The sequence below is a fragment of the Somniosus microcephalus genome, chromosome 1 (genome assembly GCF_052327205.1).
Source record: "Somniosus microcephalus isolate GS21.2 chromosome 1, FLI_Smic_1.0, whole genome shotgun sequence".
NCBI classification, from domain to species: Eukaryota; Metazoa; Chordata; class Chondrichthyes; order Squaliformes; family Somniosidae; genus Somniosus; species Somniosus microcephalus.
In genome coordinates this window covers 213,511,684-213,530,662 of record NC_140987.1, presented here as the reverse complement: position 1 = coordinate 213,530,662, position 18,979 = coordinate 213,511,684, and the positions used below count along the sequence as shown (strand labels likewise).

General features: G+C 44.5%; 1 protein-coding gene across 3 annotated transcripts in view; it reads right to left on the bottom strand.

Moving 5' to 3' along the window:
* dhfr (dihydrofolate reductase) overlaps positions 1-18,979 on the bottom strand; it is a 53,616-nt gene that overhangs the window by 17,877 nt on the left and 16,760 nt on the right. For all 3 annotated transcript variants that reach the window (XM_085989577.1, XM_085989582.1, XM_085989570.1), the window contains exon 4: positions 13,479-13,605. In XM_085989577.1, coding sequence (XP_085845703.1) covers positions 13,479-13,605 — 127 coding nt within the window. The remainder of the gene's footprint in view (positions 1-13,478; positions 13,606-18,979) is intronic.

Below are 18,979 nucleotides of genomic sequence, written 5' to 3'. Positions count from 1 at the left end.
TATTTAATTTAAAAACAAGAGATGAGTGGGTATTAAAAAGGGAAGAGAACTGAAAATACAAGTGTTTGCTCTAGCATCCTTTACTTTATTACAAATTGAAAATTCAAGAGTTGAGTTTTAGCAAGCGAGAACGTTTTCTCTGTATATTGGGTGTAATGAAATGGTAAACCTAGTCTGGATAAAAAGGTTTACAATTTCACTACACAAAGTACAAATGAGGGAATCTTCCCCTGCAAATGATCAAAGTTTTAGCATCCATCAACTCCCTCAGTCTCTTGACTCAGTCAACCAGCTGTAAAAGCAAATGCATTAACCAGAGATGTGTTTCAGTAACATTGTGCTAAATTAAACAGTGGTGCAACTAACAATAGCAGTTGAAGTTTTACCACCTTCAAAGGATGCAGCTTCTCCTTTTCCTCTCAACCCCCACACTAAGTGTCTTTGAAATGGCACTGAAAGAGCTGAAGTCTTTAACATTTACACGCTTTGTGACTGCTGCTTTCTGACTCAGTTTTTTCTGCTGCTTTTAACTCTTGGATAATGTCAAATCAATAGGGCTCTCTCAGGCAGCTGAACTGTTCTTGGGCCTTGTCCTTCCCACTTTCTATTCCAGAGGAATTAACAGTTTACGGGTTTAGATTTGCACAGCTTTGAAACAGACCAGAATCAATTCCCAGATTCTCCTGTGTTTTCAAATCAATTTATTTATGGAAACAATTTTTGTGTGTCATGAACCGGTACAGAAAATAATCAAAAAGGCTATTGGAATGCTGGCCTTTATATCTAGAGGACTAGAATACAAGGGGGTAGAAGTAGTGCCACGGGATCTTTTACATCCAGCTGAGGGGGCAGACGGGGGCTTGGTTTAACGTCTCATCCGAAAGGTGGCATTTCCAACAGTGCAGCTCTCTCAGCACTTCACCGACGTGTCAGCCTAGATTATGTGCTCAAGTCTCTGGAGTCAGGCTTGAAGCCACAACCTTCTGACCAGGAGGCGAGAGTTCTAGCACTGAACCACGGTAACACCAAACTTAAGACGTCACGCTTTTCACAGTTAAGTTTTGTTCAGACCAGTACAGTACAGCACAAATTATCTACCAATTTTTGACTAAGCATATTCTCTGTATAACTTCCATTCCCTATACAGTCCTCAAGCTTGTTTCTTATTAAAATGTTCTAAATGACAAACAGAAATTATAATAAGGTTGTCTCCCTACAAAATAGGAAACTATTTACATTTCTTCCTTCAACTCGAGATTAAAAAATCAAACATTGCGACATGTTAAACAAGGTTTAAAGCAATTGGAAGGTGGGAGCTGTGGTGGGCTGTTTAGAATAGGAACTTCAGATGTTCAATTGCAAACTCGATTCTTATAAATTTGTATTCTTGGCATGGTGCTTCATCTGCTGGGCGTGCCCCATAGGAGTTTCGATCTACCAACCGGCAAAGCCCATTGATTTCCACAGCTGAATTCCTGATATGTGCTCCTGATGGGAAGACCTCCATGGTGGGAGTGCCAATTTGTAAGATCTACTCATTAATGTGCACAAAACATTAGTCAACATTTAAAAGCTGTATTTATTTTGTTGAATACCCCTCACCAGAATACGAGGCTTCATTCACTGTACTTCAAAAGATAGTAAAAATAGAAAATTGGTGGGACTGAATTTAAAAAGTGATCACTCTCCAACCAGTCAGGTATTATTACACAGCAGGTCTGGAGAAGTGCTTAAATAACACATACATATACAAGGTTTCCCTTGTTAAATCTGTAGGTTGGACTAACTGCAGCAAGAAATCCAAAGAGAACAGGTTCTAAAACTGTGTGGCATCAAGGAGCCCTAGTAAAACTGAAGTCAACAGGAATTGGGGCGGGGGGGGGGGGAGAGGGACTCTCCACTGGCTGGAGTCATACCTAGCACAAAGGAAGATGGTTGTGGTGGTTAAGAAAAGAAATAAATGTATTGGCTTAAATGCAAATCTGTTCAAGAAGCTATATTCTTACACAACAGGATGTAGAATCTGAACCGGTCTAAGATGAATCTAGCACATATTGAGACTAACTTACAAATTCAGGACTGGATTTTTAGCTCTTCAACTTTAGATTTGATCCCAGCTAGAGACAGTCTGTGTCCTACTTCAAGTTATGAATTATTAGCTCAGAGGTATCATTGTGTCAACATGATTTGTTGTTGTTTCATATGATGGGAAAAGCTTATAATGGGATGTCTAGTTTGGCTATCCATTCGATGGCCTCCTGAGATGCCAAGTGGAGAAATGAGGTGCCTCTTGTAACAGATTTTGTGGGCAGGTTGATTGTGATGTTTTCCATAGTCTGCGACTCATGGCCAGTCATACTTCGGGTTGTCCCTCACCTTCCACTTGTGGAGCAGGTGGCTGCATCGCCCATGCCCTGTGCAGATTGGGTTGAACACTGTCCACGAGGGAGGTCGAAGCCAGGGACCTCTGCTGTTGGGTCAGTGATGAGGGGTTGGTTCTTTATGTTGCATACGTCCCACGATTCTGTCCGTCTGAATAGTGAGTCGATACCAGCTGCATGAATATTGGCTGCCGTTTCCCAGAATGGCCGGCACGATTTTAAGCGCTTTCGTGGTGGGTTTTTCCAAGTCTTCGTGAATGAGAAGGTCGATGTTGCTCATGATTTTTTTCCCATCTCATGGAGCACGGTGCCATCATGACGAATGGCAGGCAGGGCAATGTGGGACAGCACCGGGAGCCACTCTGTTGGAGTGGACTTGATTTTACTTTTCGGCCGGTGTTGGTAAGATGAGGCTGATAGGTCAGGGTCCTGTCCAGGGTGACGTCCAGGTATTATGGGTGGGGTTCATGGGTAAGTCACCTTAGGCAGAAGGAAACGTTGGGTTCTTTCCCGGCGGCGTTGCTGTTCAGATGGAATGTTGACTACTGTCTTCTCTGGATTGGGGCGGAGGTGCCAGGTCTGGAAGTTGCGTTCTAGTAGATCCAGGTTGCTGGTTAGCGTCCTACTTGCTTCCTCTAGCATTGATGCCTGTGTCAGCAGTGCTATGTCATTGGCACATGCGAACTTCCGGGATTTGGTGCAGTGCATGTCCACCGTATAAACATTGAGGAAGGCCGGTGCCTTCAGAAGGACTTCAGCAGTTCAAAAAGACCCACCACCACCTTCTCAAGACAATTAGGGAATGACAATAAATTCAGCCCTGCCAGTGTTTCCCACATCCCAAAATAAATTGAAAAAGTTATGTGTCACCAAAGAGGAGGCATAATGGTAATGAAGCTCTTTGTAATGCAAGTGATAAATTTTGAGCACTTCGACCTTCCTATGCACAGGCAGCTTTTTCTGGGAAGGGACCATGTTCAAGTACAACTGTTCATGGCTTGTTGAGAGATGGTAGTTTAGTACAGTAAATGGAAATGTATGGCATGTTGATTCTTGGAGATACTGTGTGGCATTTAATTTATCTGCATATGAAGGGATCCGATGTGGCATGTACTAGAAGCATGACTACTGGTCTGATCGTCCTAGCAGTGAATCAGATTCCTCCATTTTCTGCTTCTCTAAACCATGGGCCTCCTGCTCCCAATCTCTATCCAGTAACTGCACCTGTATGGTGCTAGCTGAGGAAAGGACAGTGATCAGCTGTGATATCCCCCCCAGGGTCAGGTAACCTGCTAATGCTCACTCACGCACATTAATAACGAAGCAGTGCGACGGGAGAGGAACAGATTGGAAGAGTGGAGAAAAGAGGGCATTGTCGTTTCCTACATTATATTTAAAAAAATTGTATTCCCTATTGTGAAGTACTTAATTGGCTGTGAAGCACTGAAATGTCCCAAAGTCGAGCTAGAGAGAGATCGATATACACAAATTCTTTGTACGATTGATATTGCTGCCGTACTAGTTTAGCTGATGGAAATTTAATTTAGGCTGTGCACAGCAATCAAAGTTGCATCCGAGTTCATCTTTTCTCAAGAGTCCCTTTCAATCTCTGTTGTGCCAAAGAGATTAAAAGGAGACTAACTACAGAGATGCAGCAAGATATCACACAAATAAAAGATTAAAAGCAAACCACAAGGGTATTCATGTTTATTCTATAACCTTATTGTCGGTTTAATTTAAATAAAAATGACTTGCTGGCGCAGCACAGAATTTTACAGGCATTTTTTATTCATATGAAAAATACTTAAGTCCAACTTTGTACAGGGATTCCACACACCACTTCCAATCAGTGCTTAATTAAATCTGTGCTTATACCACTTAAAGGAGCATTAACAAAAGAAGTTTTTGGCAAACAGTTTTTCTTTTAAAACCCAAGGGTGGAGAGGAAGCCAATAATCTGTGCATCATTTTCACTGCAACACCGGCAGAACCCATGATGCTTTTTTGCCCCCTTTTTGTTGCCCAATTGTGATCCGAATGATTTTGGCAAAGACTTAACAGTTGCACAATTCTTTTGAAAGTATCAATTTTAACTGCATCAAGACCAGGGTCTAAATGGTTGCAAGGATCTGTTAAGCCGTTATAAATCAGGCGTAATAGACTACATAATATACAGCAAATTAAACAGTTGGCAGACTGATTGCACAATAGAGGACATCAAAGTGACTTGCCACAGCTGCGGACAAGAGATCTGACAGCAAGCAAATTGCAAAACACTAAATCCTTTTATCTTTTAAAAAAACACTATTGCGCTATACAGACATCACTGATGGTTTTCTATAGAAGCAGTGGATTTTTAAATTGCTGATTATATCAAGGCTTGAAAAAAAAAAATATTTTGAAGACTTAATTCGAAAGCAACATCTTCTGAATTAAGCAAATGCAATTTTTAAAAATGGAGCATATTGGACCAGTACTCATTACATGAAACACTGTTTATATACACTGGCTGACAAGACCACAAGAAAGAATGGAATGAGAAAAGGCCATTCAGTTCACCAAGCACAAACTATGTACTCTATTATGGACTCTACCCAACCCCATAGTAACCTCTGGAGAAGTTTCTACAAATTTATTCCCTACCGTCTAAAGCACCATATCGGTCATACCGTACATCATTCACAATTCATCCTTACCAGTTGCCTCCTTGGCATGGTATTTTCTGTAGTGTATGCACCTTTAAGAGAGAACTACTTTTACAGCTCCTGTATACTGTAGTACCGGCAGTGACCACACCTGTATATAAGCCTTGAGCATGCCTCTGTACCCCCAGTCTTGAGACTACCCTACTCCAGTAAACACCTGTTGATTGTTAAGTTACAGCATCCGTGTAGTTATTTGAAAACATCATACTCTCAGAATCACGGATCTAACAGTGGCGACGAGTGTCGATTCGAATCTACCTGCAACTCTGCATTTCCCTTCAAGGATTCGCTCCGGGAGGGCGGTGGAAGAAAGTCGAAGCCAGAAGCACGGGCGTCGACCACGAGCAACCGCCCAGTCGTCCGGCAGAGAGTGAACATCGCAGGGGAGGCTGTTGAGAGCCGGGCTTGGTTCCCCAGCCACGACGATCCAGCAACAGACTGACAACAGGTACAGCGCAGACCCTTCCCGGACAGCGGCGGCTGGAGCCGACCGACGGCAGAGAAAAAGCCGAGCAGCGTCGACGGGGTAAGAGAGAGGGTGAAGTGCACAGAGCGCAGCCGGGGGTTGAAAACCGAGCGGCGTCGAGGAAAAACAAAACGGAGATAAAGAGGGAAAAGCAGCAGCCGGGTTCAGGACCGAGCGGCGGAAACGGGGAAGGCGCACAGAAAAAAAAACGCGCAGAGCACAGCCAGGGCTCAAGGGCTGAACAGTGTCCGTGGGGAGAAGAAGGGAGAGCGCGGGAGACGCCATTGAGAAGAAGGAAGAGCGCGGGAGACGCCATTTTTAGAAGCCGCAGCGGAGAAGAAGGGCGAGCGTGGGAAGAAAGGCTTCTATTTTGTGCCAGCGGAGAAGGGAGAGCACGGGAGACGCCATTGTTGAGAGTTAAATCACACCCAGGGATGCCGAAGAGTGGCAGTATCTCTACGTTCGACAATGAAGTCGAAGATTGGGCGACATATGTGGAACGTATTGATGTGTACTGCAGGGCGAATGAAGTGCCAGATGCTAGGAAAGCACTGGTTTTGTTAAATTCCATGGGTGCAAAAACTTATGGCTTACTGCGAAACCTAATAACCACAGAGAAGCCCGTGAATAAGAATTTCGAAAGCATAGTAGAAATCCTACAGGACCACTTAAACCCCACACCGCTGCTGACAGCAGAAAGATTTAAGTTCCACAAAAGGAACCAGCATAAAGACGAAAGTAATGCTGAGTACTTAACGGAACTGCGCAAGCTATCGAAACACTGCCAGTTTGGAGTGGGACTAGCAGATACGTTAAGGGACAAGTTTGTGTGTAGGCTTCAAAGTGAAGGAACCCAGAAACGTCTTCTATCAGAAAAGGATCTTACGCTGGACAAGGCTTTCAGCATGGCAGTATCACACGAAGCAGCCGCAAGGGGCGCTGCAGAGATACAACGGAGACCGCAAGAATATGGCACCAATGAAATGTCATATGGAACAGGGAAGTGTTATCGCTGCGGCAGAACAACACACGACCAGAAGGATTGTTGGTTCAAGGACCAAGTGTGCAGACAGTGTGGAAAAGCAGGACACATAGCAAGAGTCTGCAGGTCAGGGAAGAAAACCAACAGCAAGAAATCTCCACAGGAGAAGTACAAAAAGGTACATAAGGTGATGGACAGTAGTTCAGATGAACAGAAAAGTGATACAGACTCCAGAAGCAAGGAGCTGGGTTGTCTGAAACTACATAAGATAACCAAAATGGAGGATCACCAGACTATCTGGATCACACTCAAGATAGACGGAGTCCAAGTGAAAATGGAATTGGACACAGGATCGGCCCTAGCAGTCATAAACCGAAGGGACTACAAGCGGCTATTTTCACACATACCCTTGAAAGCTACAGAGATTGTCTTGAAGACGTACACGGGGCAAAAAGTCTACCCCAAAGGAAAAATAAGGGTGAAAGTAATATACAAAGGCCAGGAAATACGTAAAATGGACCTATATGTATTGCCAGATGGAGGACCACCACGACTAGGACGTGAATGGATCCGGAAGATACAATTAGATTGGCATTCCATACAGGCACTGAAGGTTGAGGCCAAAAAGGATGACGACGTCACACCTGGACGAGTGTCAAAAATGCTAACGGACGCAAAAGAAGTGTTCCAGGAGGGACTCGGAACACTAAAAGGCATAACAGCAACGATTAAAATAGAGGAAAATGCAAGCCCAAAGTTTCTCAAGGCCAGACCAGTGCCTTATGCGATCAGACCAGCCGTCGAAGCAGAGCTGGAAGGGTTGGAACGTTCAGGAGTACTGTCCAAAGTAGACTGGAGCGAGTGGGCTACACCCATCGTTCCTGTAATGAAGAGGTCGTTGAGTAATACGCCTGGGGAACCAAAGAAGGTCCGCATCTGTGGGGATTTTAAGGCGACAGTGAACCCAGTCCTTCACACGGTACAATATCCGCTTCCACGAATGGAGGATATTTTCGCCTCGCTGTCTGGAGGTAAACGCTTCACCAAAATTGATCTAGCCCAGGCGTACTTGCAAATGGAGGTAGAAGAAGCCTCGAAACAATACCTTACGATCAACACTCAAAGGTCTCTACCAATACAACCGGCTGGTGTTCGGGGTAGCATCGGCTCCGGCTATTTGGCAAAGGGCGATGGATCAAGTCCTGCAAGGGATTCCAGGGACCCAGTGTTATTTGGATGACATCCTGGTCACGGGCGAAAATGACAGTGATCACCTCGCCAACCTGGAGAAGGTGCTCACTAGATTAAAGGAATATGGGCTACGAGCTAATCGCCACAAGTGCGAGTTTTTCCAGAAGCAGATCTCGTATTGTGGCCACGTTATCGATGAAGAGGGGTTACATAAGTCCCCTGAAAAGATTGAGGCAGTAGTCAAGGCTCCAGCACCGGAAAATGTGTCACAACTGAGGTCGTTCCTCAGGCTGGTAAACTACTACCATAAGTTCTTGCCAAATTTGTCTATGGTATTACACCCACTGAACACCCTACTGCAAACAGGGGTACCATGGAAGTGGAATGATGAACGTAAACAAGCTTTCCAGAAGTGCAAAGAATTGATCACATCAAAAGAGGTGTTGGCCCATTTCAACCCAGCACTACCAATTCGTTTGGCATGTGATGCATCACCCTACGGTATTGGAGCGGTGCTGTCGCACAAATTCCCAGACGGGTTGGAGAGGCCAGTAGCCTTTGCGTCTCGGTCACTAACCTCAGCCGAGCGCAACTACGCCCAGATTGACAGGGAGGCCCTCAGCCTAGTATGGGGAGTAAAAAAATTCAACCACTATCTGCATGGGCAGAAGTTCACCTTGCTGACTGACCACCAACCACTTGTCTCCATCTTTAATCCAAAGAAGGGCGTTCCGGTGATGACTGCACAACGGTTACAAAGATGGTCCCTTTTTCTAGGGGCGAACCAATATGAAATAGAATATAAAGGCACGAAACAGCATGGAAACGCTGACGGGCTATCACGCTTGCCACTGCCTACTGTGGAGGAAGCACCAGCAGTGGACCCTATCGAGATATTTTATTTGTCAATAATTGAACGCTTGCCAGTAACTAACACGGATATAGAGAAGGAGACCCGCAATGATCCGACACTGTCTCAGGTATATGATTTGACGGAGGGGATGGCCAACACATGGCGACTCACTGTTGCCAGCATTCTCATCCAGAAGAGAACAGCTGTCAGTATGCCAGGGGACAGTGATGTGTGGATCCCGAGTGGTGATTCCACCCAAGTTAAGGGAGAGAGTGCTAAATGAGCTTCATGAAGGTCATCTGGGAGGGGTGAAAATGAAAAGCCTTGCTAGGGCTTATGTGTGGTGGCCGGGGATCGATCAACAAATCGAGGACCTAACCAAGAGCTGCTCAGGATGCCAGAAGGTCCAAAATGCACCACCACATGCCCCTCTACACCCATGGGAGTGGCCCTCCTCTCCATGGCAACGGGTGCATATTGATTTTGCTGGTCCATTCATGGACTCAATGTTCTTAATAGCAGTGGATGCTCACTCGAAATGGCCTGAGGTGATAAAAATGTCCTCAACCACTACAGAGAAAACGATTGCAGTCCTACGGACCATATTTGCCAGGAACGGCTTGCCAGAGCAATTTGCTCTGATAATGGACCACAGTTTGTGTCCGAAGAGTTTCGGAAATTTATGAGAAGGAATGGGGTAAGGCATTACACATCCACCCCGTATCATCCAGCCACCAATGGATTGGCTGAGAGGTTCGTACAAACCTTTAAAAAGGCGATAAAGGCCATGTGCGGCGATGAAATTCCACTACAGCATAAGGTGGACAATTTCCTATTAGCCTACAGAAATGCGACACATGCAGTTACCAACCAGACCCCGGCCATGATGTTCTTTAACCGAAGGTTGAGATCTCGTCTGGATTTGCTCAGACCAAATGTGCGAAGAAATGTTGAGGATAAACAATTCCAGCACATCAATGAGAAGCCGACAAGGAGCTTCAATGTAGGACAACCAGTCTTGGCCCATGACTACCGAACAGAGAAGTGGCAACCCGGAACGATATGCACAAGGCAGGGGCCATTAATGTACACAGTGGATGTCGGGGAGAACATTGTGAGACGTCACGTCGATCAGATCTTAGCGTCACAGGAACGAGTCAACCCCATGTCTCGAGTACCTGGGGATGAACCCGACATACCGGTAGCATCTACCTCAGAACCAGTAGCAGTGGAAACTGATGAACTAACCGACGAAAAGGGGCCAGAATCGCCTCCGCACCAAGAACAAGAACCTCAGGAAAGGCGCTATCCAGAATGGATCAGGAAGCCGCCCCAAAGACTGAATCTATAAATGGACTATTTTTGTTTAATGTGCATGTTAAAGTGTTAATTGTTATTTGAATATTATGGGTACTGCTAATCTAAAAGGGGAGGAATTGTAGTGTATGTACCTTTAAGAGAGAACTACTTTTACAGCTCCTGTATACTGTAGTACCGGCAGTGACCACACCTGTATATAAGCCTTGAGCATGCCTCTGTACCCCCAGTCTTGAGACTACCCTACTCCAGTAAACACCTGTTGATTGTTAAGTTACAGCATCCGTGTAGTTATTTGAAAACATCATACTCTCAGAATCACGGATCTAACATTTTCATGGTTCTAGCAATTCAGTGACCTCTATGATGCTCCACAAAGCAATAAGAAAGAAAGAAAGACTTGAATTTATATAGTGCCTTTCGTTTCAAAGCACTTTACAGCCAATGAGGTACTATTTGAAGTGGAGTCACTGTTGTAATGTGGGAAATGTGGCAGCCAATTTGCACACAGCAAGCTCCCACAAAGAGCAATCTGATAATGAGCAGATAATCTGTTTTAATGATGTTGGTTGAGGGATAAATATTGGCCAGGACACCGGGGATAACTCCCCTGCTCTTCTTCGAAATAGTGCCATGGGATCCTTTACATCCACTTGAGAGAGCAGACGGAGCCTTGGTTTAACGTCTCATCCGAAAGACAGCACCTCTGACAGTGCAGCGCTCCCTCAGCACTGCACTGGAGCGTCAGCCTAGCTTTATATGAACCCCCAACCTTCTGACTCAGAGGCGAGTGTGCTACCAACTGAGCCACAGCTGACACCGACACAATTGATGATCTCTCACTATACTTATCTTTTGTTACCTGCTCTTAATCAGATATTTATCTAGCCTTTTATTTTCTTTAAAGTTTAATTAACTGCATGTTAACATTCCTAGTCAAGTTAAACAACCTGCTTGTATAGTCATTAACCATTCTTCCCAGCATTAGCAGTATAACCGCGACAAAGGATTTCACCACAGACTGCAGCGGCTCAAGAAGGCAGTTTACCACCACCTTAGAGGGCAATAAATGCTGACCTTGCCAACGACACCCATGAATGAATAAAAAAAGTCACGGTGTCTTCCCAAACAGTTTAGTTGGTAAGGCAGTAAGCAACTAAACCATACAGACTAGGAAGGTCTCCAGTTCAATACCCAGATTCTACTGATTTACCTCAATTCAATAAGGGAGGTGGTAGTTGAGTTAAAATTGGCTCCAGTGCTCCTCGGCTAGGAAGGGGAGGTGGATGAGACAGGTGTTCCTAAATGCCCTAGCTGAAAGTTCATCTATGTAGATAGCAGGTGAGGACAGAATGAGGCTTGGCTGAATAGGTTACAACATTCACCATCAAGGCTCAGAAATGAAATAGGCCTTCCGATTGAGGCACCAGAGAGCACCCACTACTGCTGGGACCACATCCAAGTGGGGAATTGACACTTTCAGGAAAGGAAGAATTGGCAGAAAATAAAAGAACCCTGCGTCATATACCCCTTTTCAGGAAGTTGGTGATACTGGCAAAGCCACACTTATTACTCATTGCTATTTACTCAAGAAGGTGGCGATCAGCCTTCTCGAACTGTGCAGTTCTTGTAGTGATGATGTTCCCATGATGGTGCTAGGTAGGGAATTCTACGTTTGACAATAAAGCACATGTCCAAGTCAGAATGGTGTAGGAGTTGGAGGTGATTGTGTTCCATGACATTGGTGCTTTTATCTCAGTGGTAGAGATTGTGGGGCTAGAAGATGCTCTTGCACAAAGCTTGGCGAGTTGCTTCAGCGCATTTTGTACATACTGAAACTAGTGTGTCAATGGTGTACAGGGTGGCACAGACCGACTACAAGAACCAACTTCTCCTGGATGGTTTCGAGCTTCTTTAGTGTTGTTGGAGCTGCACCCACCCAGCTGAGTGGAGAGTATTCCATCACACTCCTGACTGGAGCCTTGTAGATGGTGGAGAGGCTTCGAGGGCGCAGGAGATGGAACTCTCTTACAGCCACGGTGTTGAGATGGCTGGTCCAGTTAAACTTCTGGTCAATGCTGAGCCCTAGGATGTTGATGGTGGAGAACTTAATGAAATAGGTGCCATTTTCTGAACCCTCTAATGCACCAATGTCAAATTGAAGGGAAAGTGACCAAGTGGCCATGCTGCAGCTATACAAAGCCCTGGTTAGACCACACCTGGAGTAATGAGAGCAGTTCTGGGCATCACACCTTCGGAAGGATATATTGGCCTTGGAGGGACTACAGCGTAGGTTTACCAGAATGATACCCAGACTTCAAGGGTTAAGTTACGAGGAGATTTTACACAAATTAGGGTTGTATTCCCTAGAATTTAGAAGGTTTTCAAGATATTAAGGGGAACAGATGGGGTCAATAGAGAGAAACTATTTCTGCTGGTTGGGGATTCTAGGACTAGGGGGCATAGTCTAAAAATTAGAGCCAGATCTTTCAGGAGTGAAATTAAGAAATACTTCTATACACAAAACGTGGTAGAAGTTTGGAATTCTCTTCCGCTAACAGCAATTGATGTTAGATCAATTATTAATTTTAAATCTGAGATTGATAGGTTTTTGTTAACCAAAGATATTGAGGGATATGGGCCAAAGGTGGGTATATGGAGTTAGATCACAGATCAGCCATGATCTCATTGAATGGCGGAACATGCTTGAGGGGCTCAATGGCCTACTCCTGCTCCTAAGTTGGTACACTATAGTCTAGATTTTTCAGTAACCAGGATTGCCAGCATTAGTTCAGTGGGGTGGGATGTGTGTCCATCACCTGTCATGTTGCTAACTCAGAATTTCTCAGGTTTAATCTAATTAACATTTTTTAGTGGTTTCCCAGTGGACTTTCTGCCCGCATTGGTGAGCCCACAATGGGGAGATATGGGAAATTACGACTGCCAGACGGTGCACCTGCAGTAGCTTTAAGGGTCCTGCTGCCACTCGGGCAGAAAAAAAGTGTGCGACCTGCCGAGAGATTTTTTTCAATTTTGTTAACTGGCCTCCGTTGGCCCTAGCAACACTTTACACCTGCTGCAAACAGGCATCGTTAGTGTTCATCGTGTTTGGCAGGCACTTCCACGGGTTACCGTCACTTCTGGAAAAACATTCATCTGGTTTTAAAAAATGGGCGAGGACCCATCGGTACAGACCCCTGTCCGATTTCCTGATCCCAAAAGAAAACAAGAGCAAGATCCTGGCTAATATTGCAAATGTGGTCCCCCGCCAATGATCGACAGAGGGTAGAATTCTATGAATTCAATAAAATCATAGAATCATACAGCAATTGTGCCTGTGCTAGCTCTTTGAAAGAGCTGCCCAATTAGTCCCACTCCCCTGCTCTTTCCTCAAAGCCCTGCAATTTTTTCCCCCTTTTCAAGTATATATCCAGCTTTAGATAATAATCTGCAACAAGTTATAACCTTAAACATGGACATCTATCCAGGTTGTAAAGATTTTAAAATGCTCACTACAATTCCTGAAACATTTAGTAAATTACTATACCAAATTGCAAAGGGCGAGTGAGTTTTCCCACTGTACCTTATAGAGGCTGCTGCCACCGATTATCCACACAAGATCCACTTTGTCCTGCAGTTCTGGTGAATCTAGATGAGCCAGTGCCGAGTCCAGGTCATGAGCCAGGTAATTTGCTCCTTGGGGCAGCTCCCTGAGAAACACAACAAAACGCTTCACTTTATTTCACTCTGGAGGGGCGGTTGACATTACTACAATGGTAACTAAACATTGCACAAGTGTGAGCTTACAAAGGACAGGGATTTGTTCCTCTTTTCCCCAGTCAGTTTAGTAAATACAAAAATCACCGAGTGGCAGTGCATCAAGAGCTGTTATAAGCAGTGCATCCAACATGGTTTCAATATTAGAGAGAGGGAGCTGTAAGCAATGCATGCTCTTCATTATAAGTTGCAGTTGCTCATAGGCTATTGAATGCTATCCAAACCAAGCCTGGATAGAAAGAAAGACTTACATTTATATAGCGCCTTTCACGACCACCGGACGTCTCAAAGCGCTTTATAGCCAATGAAGTACTTTTGGAGTGCAGTCGCTGTTGTAATGTAAGAAACGCGGCAGCCAATTTGCACACAGCAAGCTCCCACAAACAGCAATGCGCTAATGACCAGATAAACTGTTTTTGTTATGTTGATAGAGGGATAAATATTGGCCAGGACACCAGGGATAACTCCCCTACTCTTCTTCGAAATAGTGCCATGGGATCTTTTACGTCCAGAGAGCAGACGGGGCCTTGGTTTAACGTTCCATCCGAAAGACCGCACCTCCCTCAGCACAGCACTGGAGTGGGACTTGAACCCACAACCATGTGACTCAGAGGCGAGTATGCTACCCACTGAGCCACAGCTGACAAGTGTCCCATTTCCACCGGAGTAAGTCTGCAAGTACTTAACAGTGTCTACATAGAAAACTGGAGCAGGCCATTCGGCCCCTCGAGCCTGCTCTGCCATTTAATGAGATCATGGCTGATCTCCAAATTCAGTACCCCGTCCCTGCTTTCTCCCCATATCCCTTTAGCCTTAAGAAATATATCTAACTCCTTCTTGAATATATTTAATGAATTGGCCTCAACTGCCTTCTGTGGTAGAGAATTCCACAGGTTCACCACTCTCTGGGTGAAGAAATTCCTCCTCATCTCAGTCCTAAATGGCTTACCCCTTATCCTTAGACTGTGACCCCTGGTTCTGGACTCTCCCGCAATCGGGAACATCCTTCTTGCATCTAGTCTGTCCAGTCCTGTTAGAATTTTATAAGTTTCAATGAGATCCCCTCTCATTCTTCTAAACTCCAGCGAATACAAGCCCAATCGACCCAATCTCTTCTCATACGTCATTCTTGCCATCCCAGGTATCAGTCTGGTGAATCTTCGTTGCACTCCTTCCATGGCAAGAACATCCTTCCTCAGATAAGGCGAACAAAACTGCACACAATACTCAAGGTGTGGTCTCACCAAGGCCCTGTACAACTGCAGCAAGACATCCTTGTTCCTGTACTCGAATCCTCTCGCTATGAAGGCCAACATACCATTTGCCTTCTTAATCGCCTGCTGCATCTGCATGCTTACCTTCAGCGACTGGTGCACAAGGACACCAGGTCTCGTTGCACTTCCCCTTCCCCCAATCTATTTCCGTTCAGATAATAATCTGTCTTCCTGTTTTTGCCACCGAAGTGGATAACCTCGCATTTATCCACATTATACTGCATCTGCCATATCACCCAACCTGTCCAAATCATACTGGAGTTTCTCTGCATCCTCCTCACAGCACACACGCCCACCCAGCTTAGTGTCGTCTGCAAACTTGGATATATTACATCTAGTTCCCTCGTCTAGATCATTAATATATATATTGTAAATAGCTGGGGTCCTAGCACCGATCCCTGAGGTACCCCACGAGTCACTGCCTGCCACTCGGAAAAAGACCCGTTTATTCCAACTCTTTGCTTCCTATCTGCCAACCAGTTCTCTATCCAAGTCAGTACCTTACTCCCAATCCCATGTGCTTTAACTTTGCACGCTAATCTCTTATGCGGGACCTTATCGAAAGCCTTCTGAAAGTCCAAATACACCACATCCACTGGTTCTACGAATCTACGACAAAATGCAAGTCTGCTTAGTATCATAACTGGAAACAGAATGTGAACTAGTCAAATGCTAGAGAAAACCAGTACTGCAACACAACAATTTTCTAACTTTCCACCAGATTTGCCCAGATATCGTCTGATAGGAGAGTTGTGTGGAGTGGGGAAAAAACAATGGCTTGCGTTTTCCTTCAGTTAGGGCATACGGAGAGGATAGCACCTGGGTTTACAGGCTGCCTGAAAACGAGGGAAGGTCCATACCTCTTGCTTTACTGTGCAAACAATGGTTAAGTTCTGCTGCTCTGCAGCAACCCCTCACCAAATTATTGAAGAAAGTTATCAGAAAGGAGACAAGAAGGGGGAACGGGAGGCCCCCCAATGGTTCAATCTGAATGTTCAATGCTCAATATCGGACTGAGCCCAAGACCAGAAAAATTGCTGGCTTGTTTCAAAAACTGTGCAAAATTAGCCAATCACAGTTGCAACAGCTTTAGGGGTATTACATTGGATTCTGTCATTAGGAGGGGAAAAAATAATCTGCTGGAAAGTTTGTCAGGCAAGAACAGGATTGGATTTGCTGGTGATGCTCCGTGCAGTTAAATTGTCTGCGAACACTCAATGTCCTCATCAATTTGAACGACATTATTTATAGCCAAAATAATTCTGGATGAGTACAAGGGAAGAATTATTATATTTATTTTAGATTTTACCACCTCATCTTGAATGTTTTCCCCTTCCAATTTTCTGGAGATACACTGAGGGGAAAAAAATAGTTGCATGCAGGAGAAAGCTAAAAAACGATCTTCACCTCAGCTTTGTTGTGACATTAAGTCGCTATGGAATTACTGGAGTTTAAAACTGCATTGTGGTACTTGTCACACCGTACCTCAGACATCAAAGGTTAGAATCACATTCAGTTCCAAGAACTGATGCTCTACCTAGAGAAATTTCTCCCACGCCTCACTGCAGGATGCTGTGCCACTGCAGATATACTCATTACTTCAAATGTAGCTCCCTACTGTCACCTAGGAAACTTAAAATACATGACATTTAAAGAGCATTTGCAGGTCTAAAGCTACACTCTGCTATTGGTTGTAACACAAGATTTCTTCTTTTATTCCATCTATAGAGTTTTGTAGCTGGTTTTAAAATCCCTCGCTCCTCACCTCCCCTCGCCAAATTAACACAACGGGCACCTAGCTGCTGTTATTGTAAACTCATTCAGAAATGCCACTACTAGTTCTAGTAAGGTTCATGATGCACATGACTTGTATCAGAAAACATAACAAGAGGCACTCGTTCAGTCTACTCAGGAAGATGCTCCCAATCAGGAATAGTTGGCACTTCATTCAATTATTTTATTACCTAAAGACTGTATTACACCCATTGATTGAAGGGATCACAATACAACCAACATGATGGATCACTGCAACCAGCCCACCCAAAATGTTGAAGTCTTTTCTTTCTGACCCACTTCAACGCAACAACATTATGACGTGGCTTAACCACACTGAACTCACCAGATCAAAACTATGGCTTAGATTTTCTGACCATTCATTTGGGCATAATATGCAAACAACCTTACATCAGATGGTAAGTTAACTTATCAGCAGCCAATCAGAGTGGGTGTGATGGAAACAAGACATCACCGGCAGGATTAAACAAGCTGCTCATCATTTTATTTCATTTAAACAGACAAAGCATAGCCTCTTGGATCCCAGTACAAGTATCAGACAGTGGTTCAGTTGGTAGCACCCTTGCCTCTGAGTCAGAAGGTTGTGGGTTCAAGTCCCACTCCAGAGAATTGAGCACAAAAATCTAGGCTGACACTCCAGTGCAGTGCTGAGGGAGTGCTGCTCTGTCAGAGTTGCCATCTTTCGGATGAGAAGTTAAACCGAGGCCCCTCAGGCGGATGTAAAAGGTCCCATGGCACTATTTTGAAGAGCAGGGGAGTTACCTGGCCAATATTTATTCCTCAAACATTTATCTGGTCATTATCACATTGCTGTTTGTGGGAGCTTGCTGTGCGCTAATTAGCTGCCACGTTTCCTACATTACAAAAGTGACTACACTTCAAAAAGTACTTAGTTGGCTGTAAAGCGCTTTGAGACATCTTGTGGTCGTGAAAGGCCGGTATCTGCTCCGCAATTCAAACTTACTATGAATGATAGTCAGTCTCACAAAAAGGGGCCACTGGTTCACAAGAAGCATTCCACAACCAGTGGGTACTGGATAGGATTGACTACTTCCTTCTACTAACTGTGATTTAAGTTCCATTTATTTATTTTAGGATATTAGTTTGGACACACCACATGGGCACTTATTGATGCTTGTAGTTGCACTGGACTTGCTGAATGCCATCTGCTAAAATGATGTACAGTACAAACAAGGACAATCTCCAAGTACAAGTTGGTGAATATTTTGCCATTCGTGTGGTTGATGGATATGGTTCTGTAATTCTCACCATCCTGCAGATCTTTCCTGCTTTTGTATGTAATTTTTTTAAAGAACAAAATGTTCTTACTGGAAATACAGGAATTTCCATTCAATGATCAAAGTTATTAGTTCCACCTTTGTGTATGGCGCTTTTTCTGGGTCTCCCCCTCCTTAATTCTGAATCACAACACACTTTAAAATACACCAAAAGTGTAAGAAAAATTAAAGTTTAGTCATCCAGTGCCCTGATTGTTCAGTGAGCGGAGCTAGTTGGTAGCTGATCCGCAGTCTATGCAGAGTTAGCCAGCATATCTGGGCTTGCAGTAGGGGCACAGCATCCCTGGGACAGGGAGAAGGGGGAAAATGGGGGGAATTTTTATTTTATTTAATTTTATTAAATCGCCAAGGTTCCTGCTCCTGAGTTAGCCTCTGGAACTGCACTGTAAGGGTGTTGGACAAGGACAGGATCAGTCTCGGGTGTTCTGCCTTTCCTTTCTCCCTCATGACTGAATGGTTTACACCTGAATAAAAGTCACTTGGACAGCACCCATAGACCTACCCAATAAGGGGTCAATCAATGGCTTCAAGAAAAGAGGGCAAGAGGTGGGGAGGAAAAAAGCAACAAGTTAGTTAACACATGAAAAGCATAACAAAAGAGGGAACACCACCACATACACACAAAATGCTACATAATACTGTAATACAGTGTTCATTTCTCCAAATAGAAAGCAGAAATAACAACCGAAAATGCTGGAAACACTCAGCAGGCCAGGCAGCATCCGTGGAGAGAGAAACAGAGTTAACTTTTCAGGTCTGTCACCCTTCGTCAGAACTGGGAAAAGTTAGAGATGTAACAGGTTTTAAGCAGGTGCAGAGGCAGGGAAAGGGGAGGAAGGAACAAAAGGGACGGTCTGTGCTAGGATGTTGCAAATGGGGATGGCAGAATCATCAACAGCTGCTGGCTGAAAAAATGGGGGCAGGGTTTATAGTCTGAAATT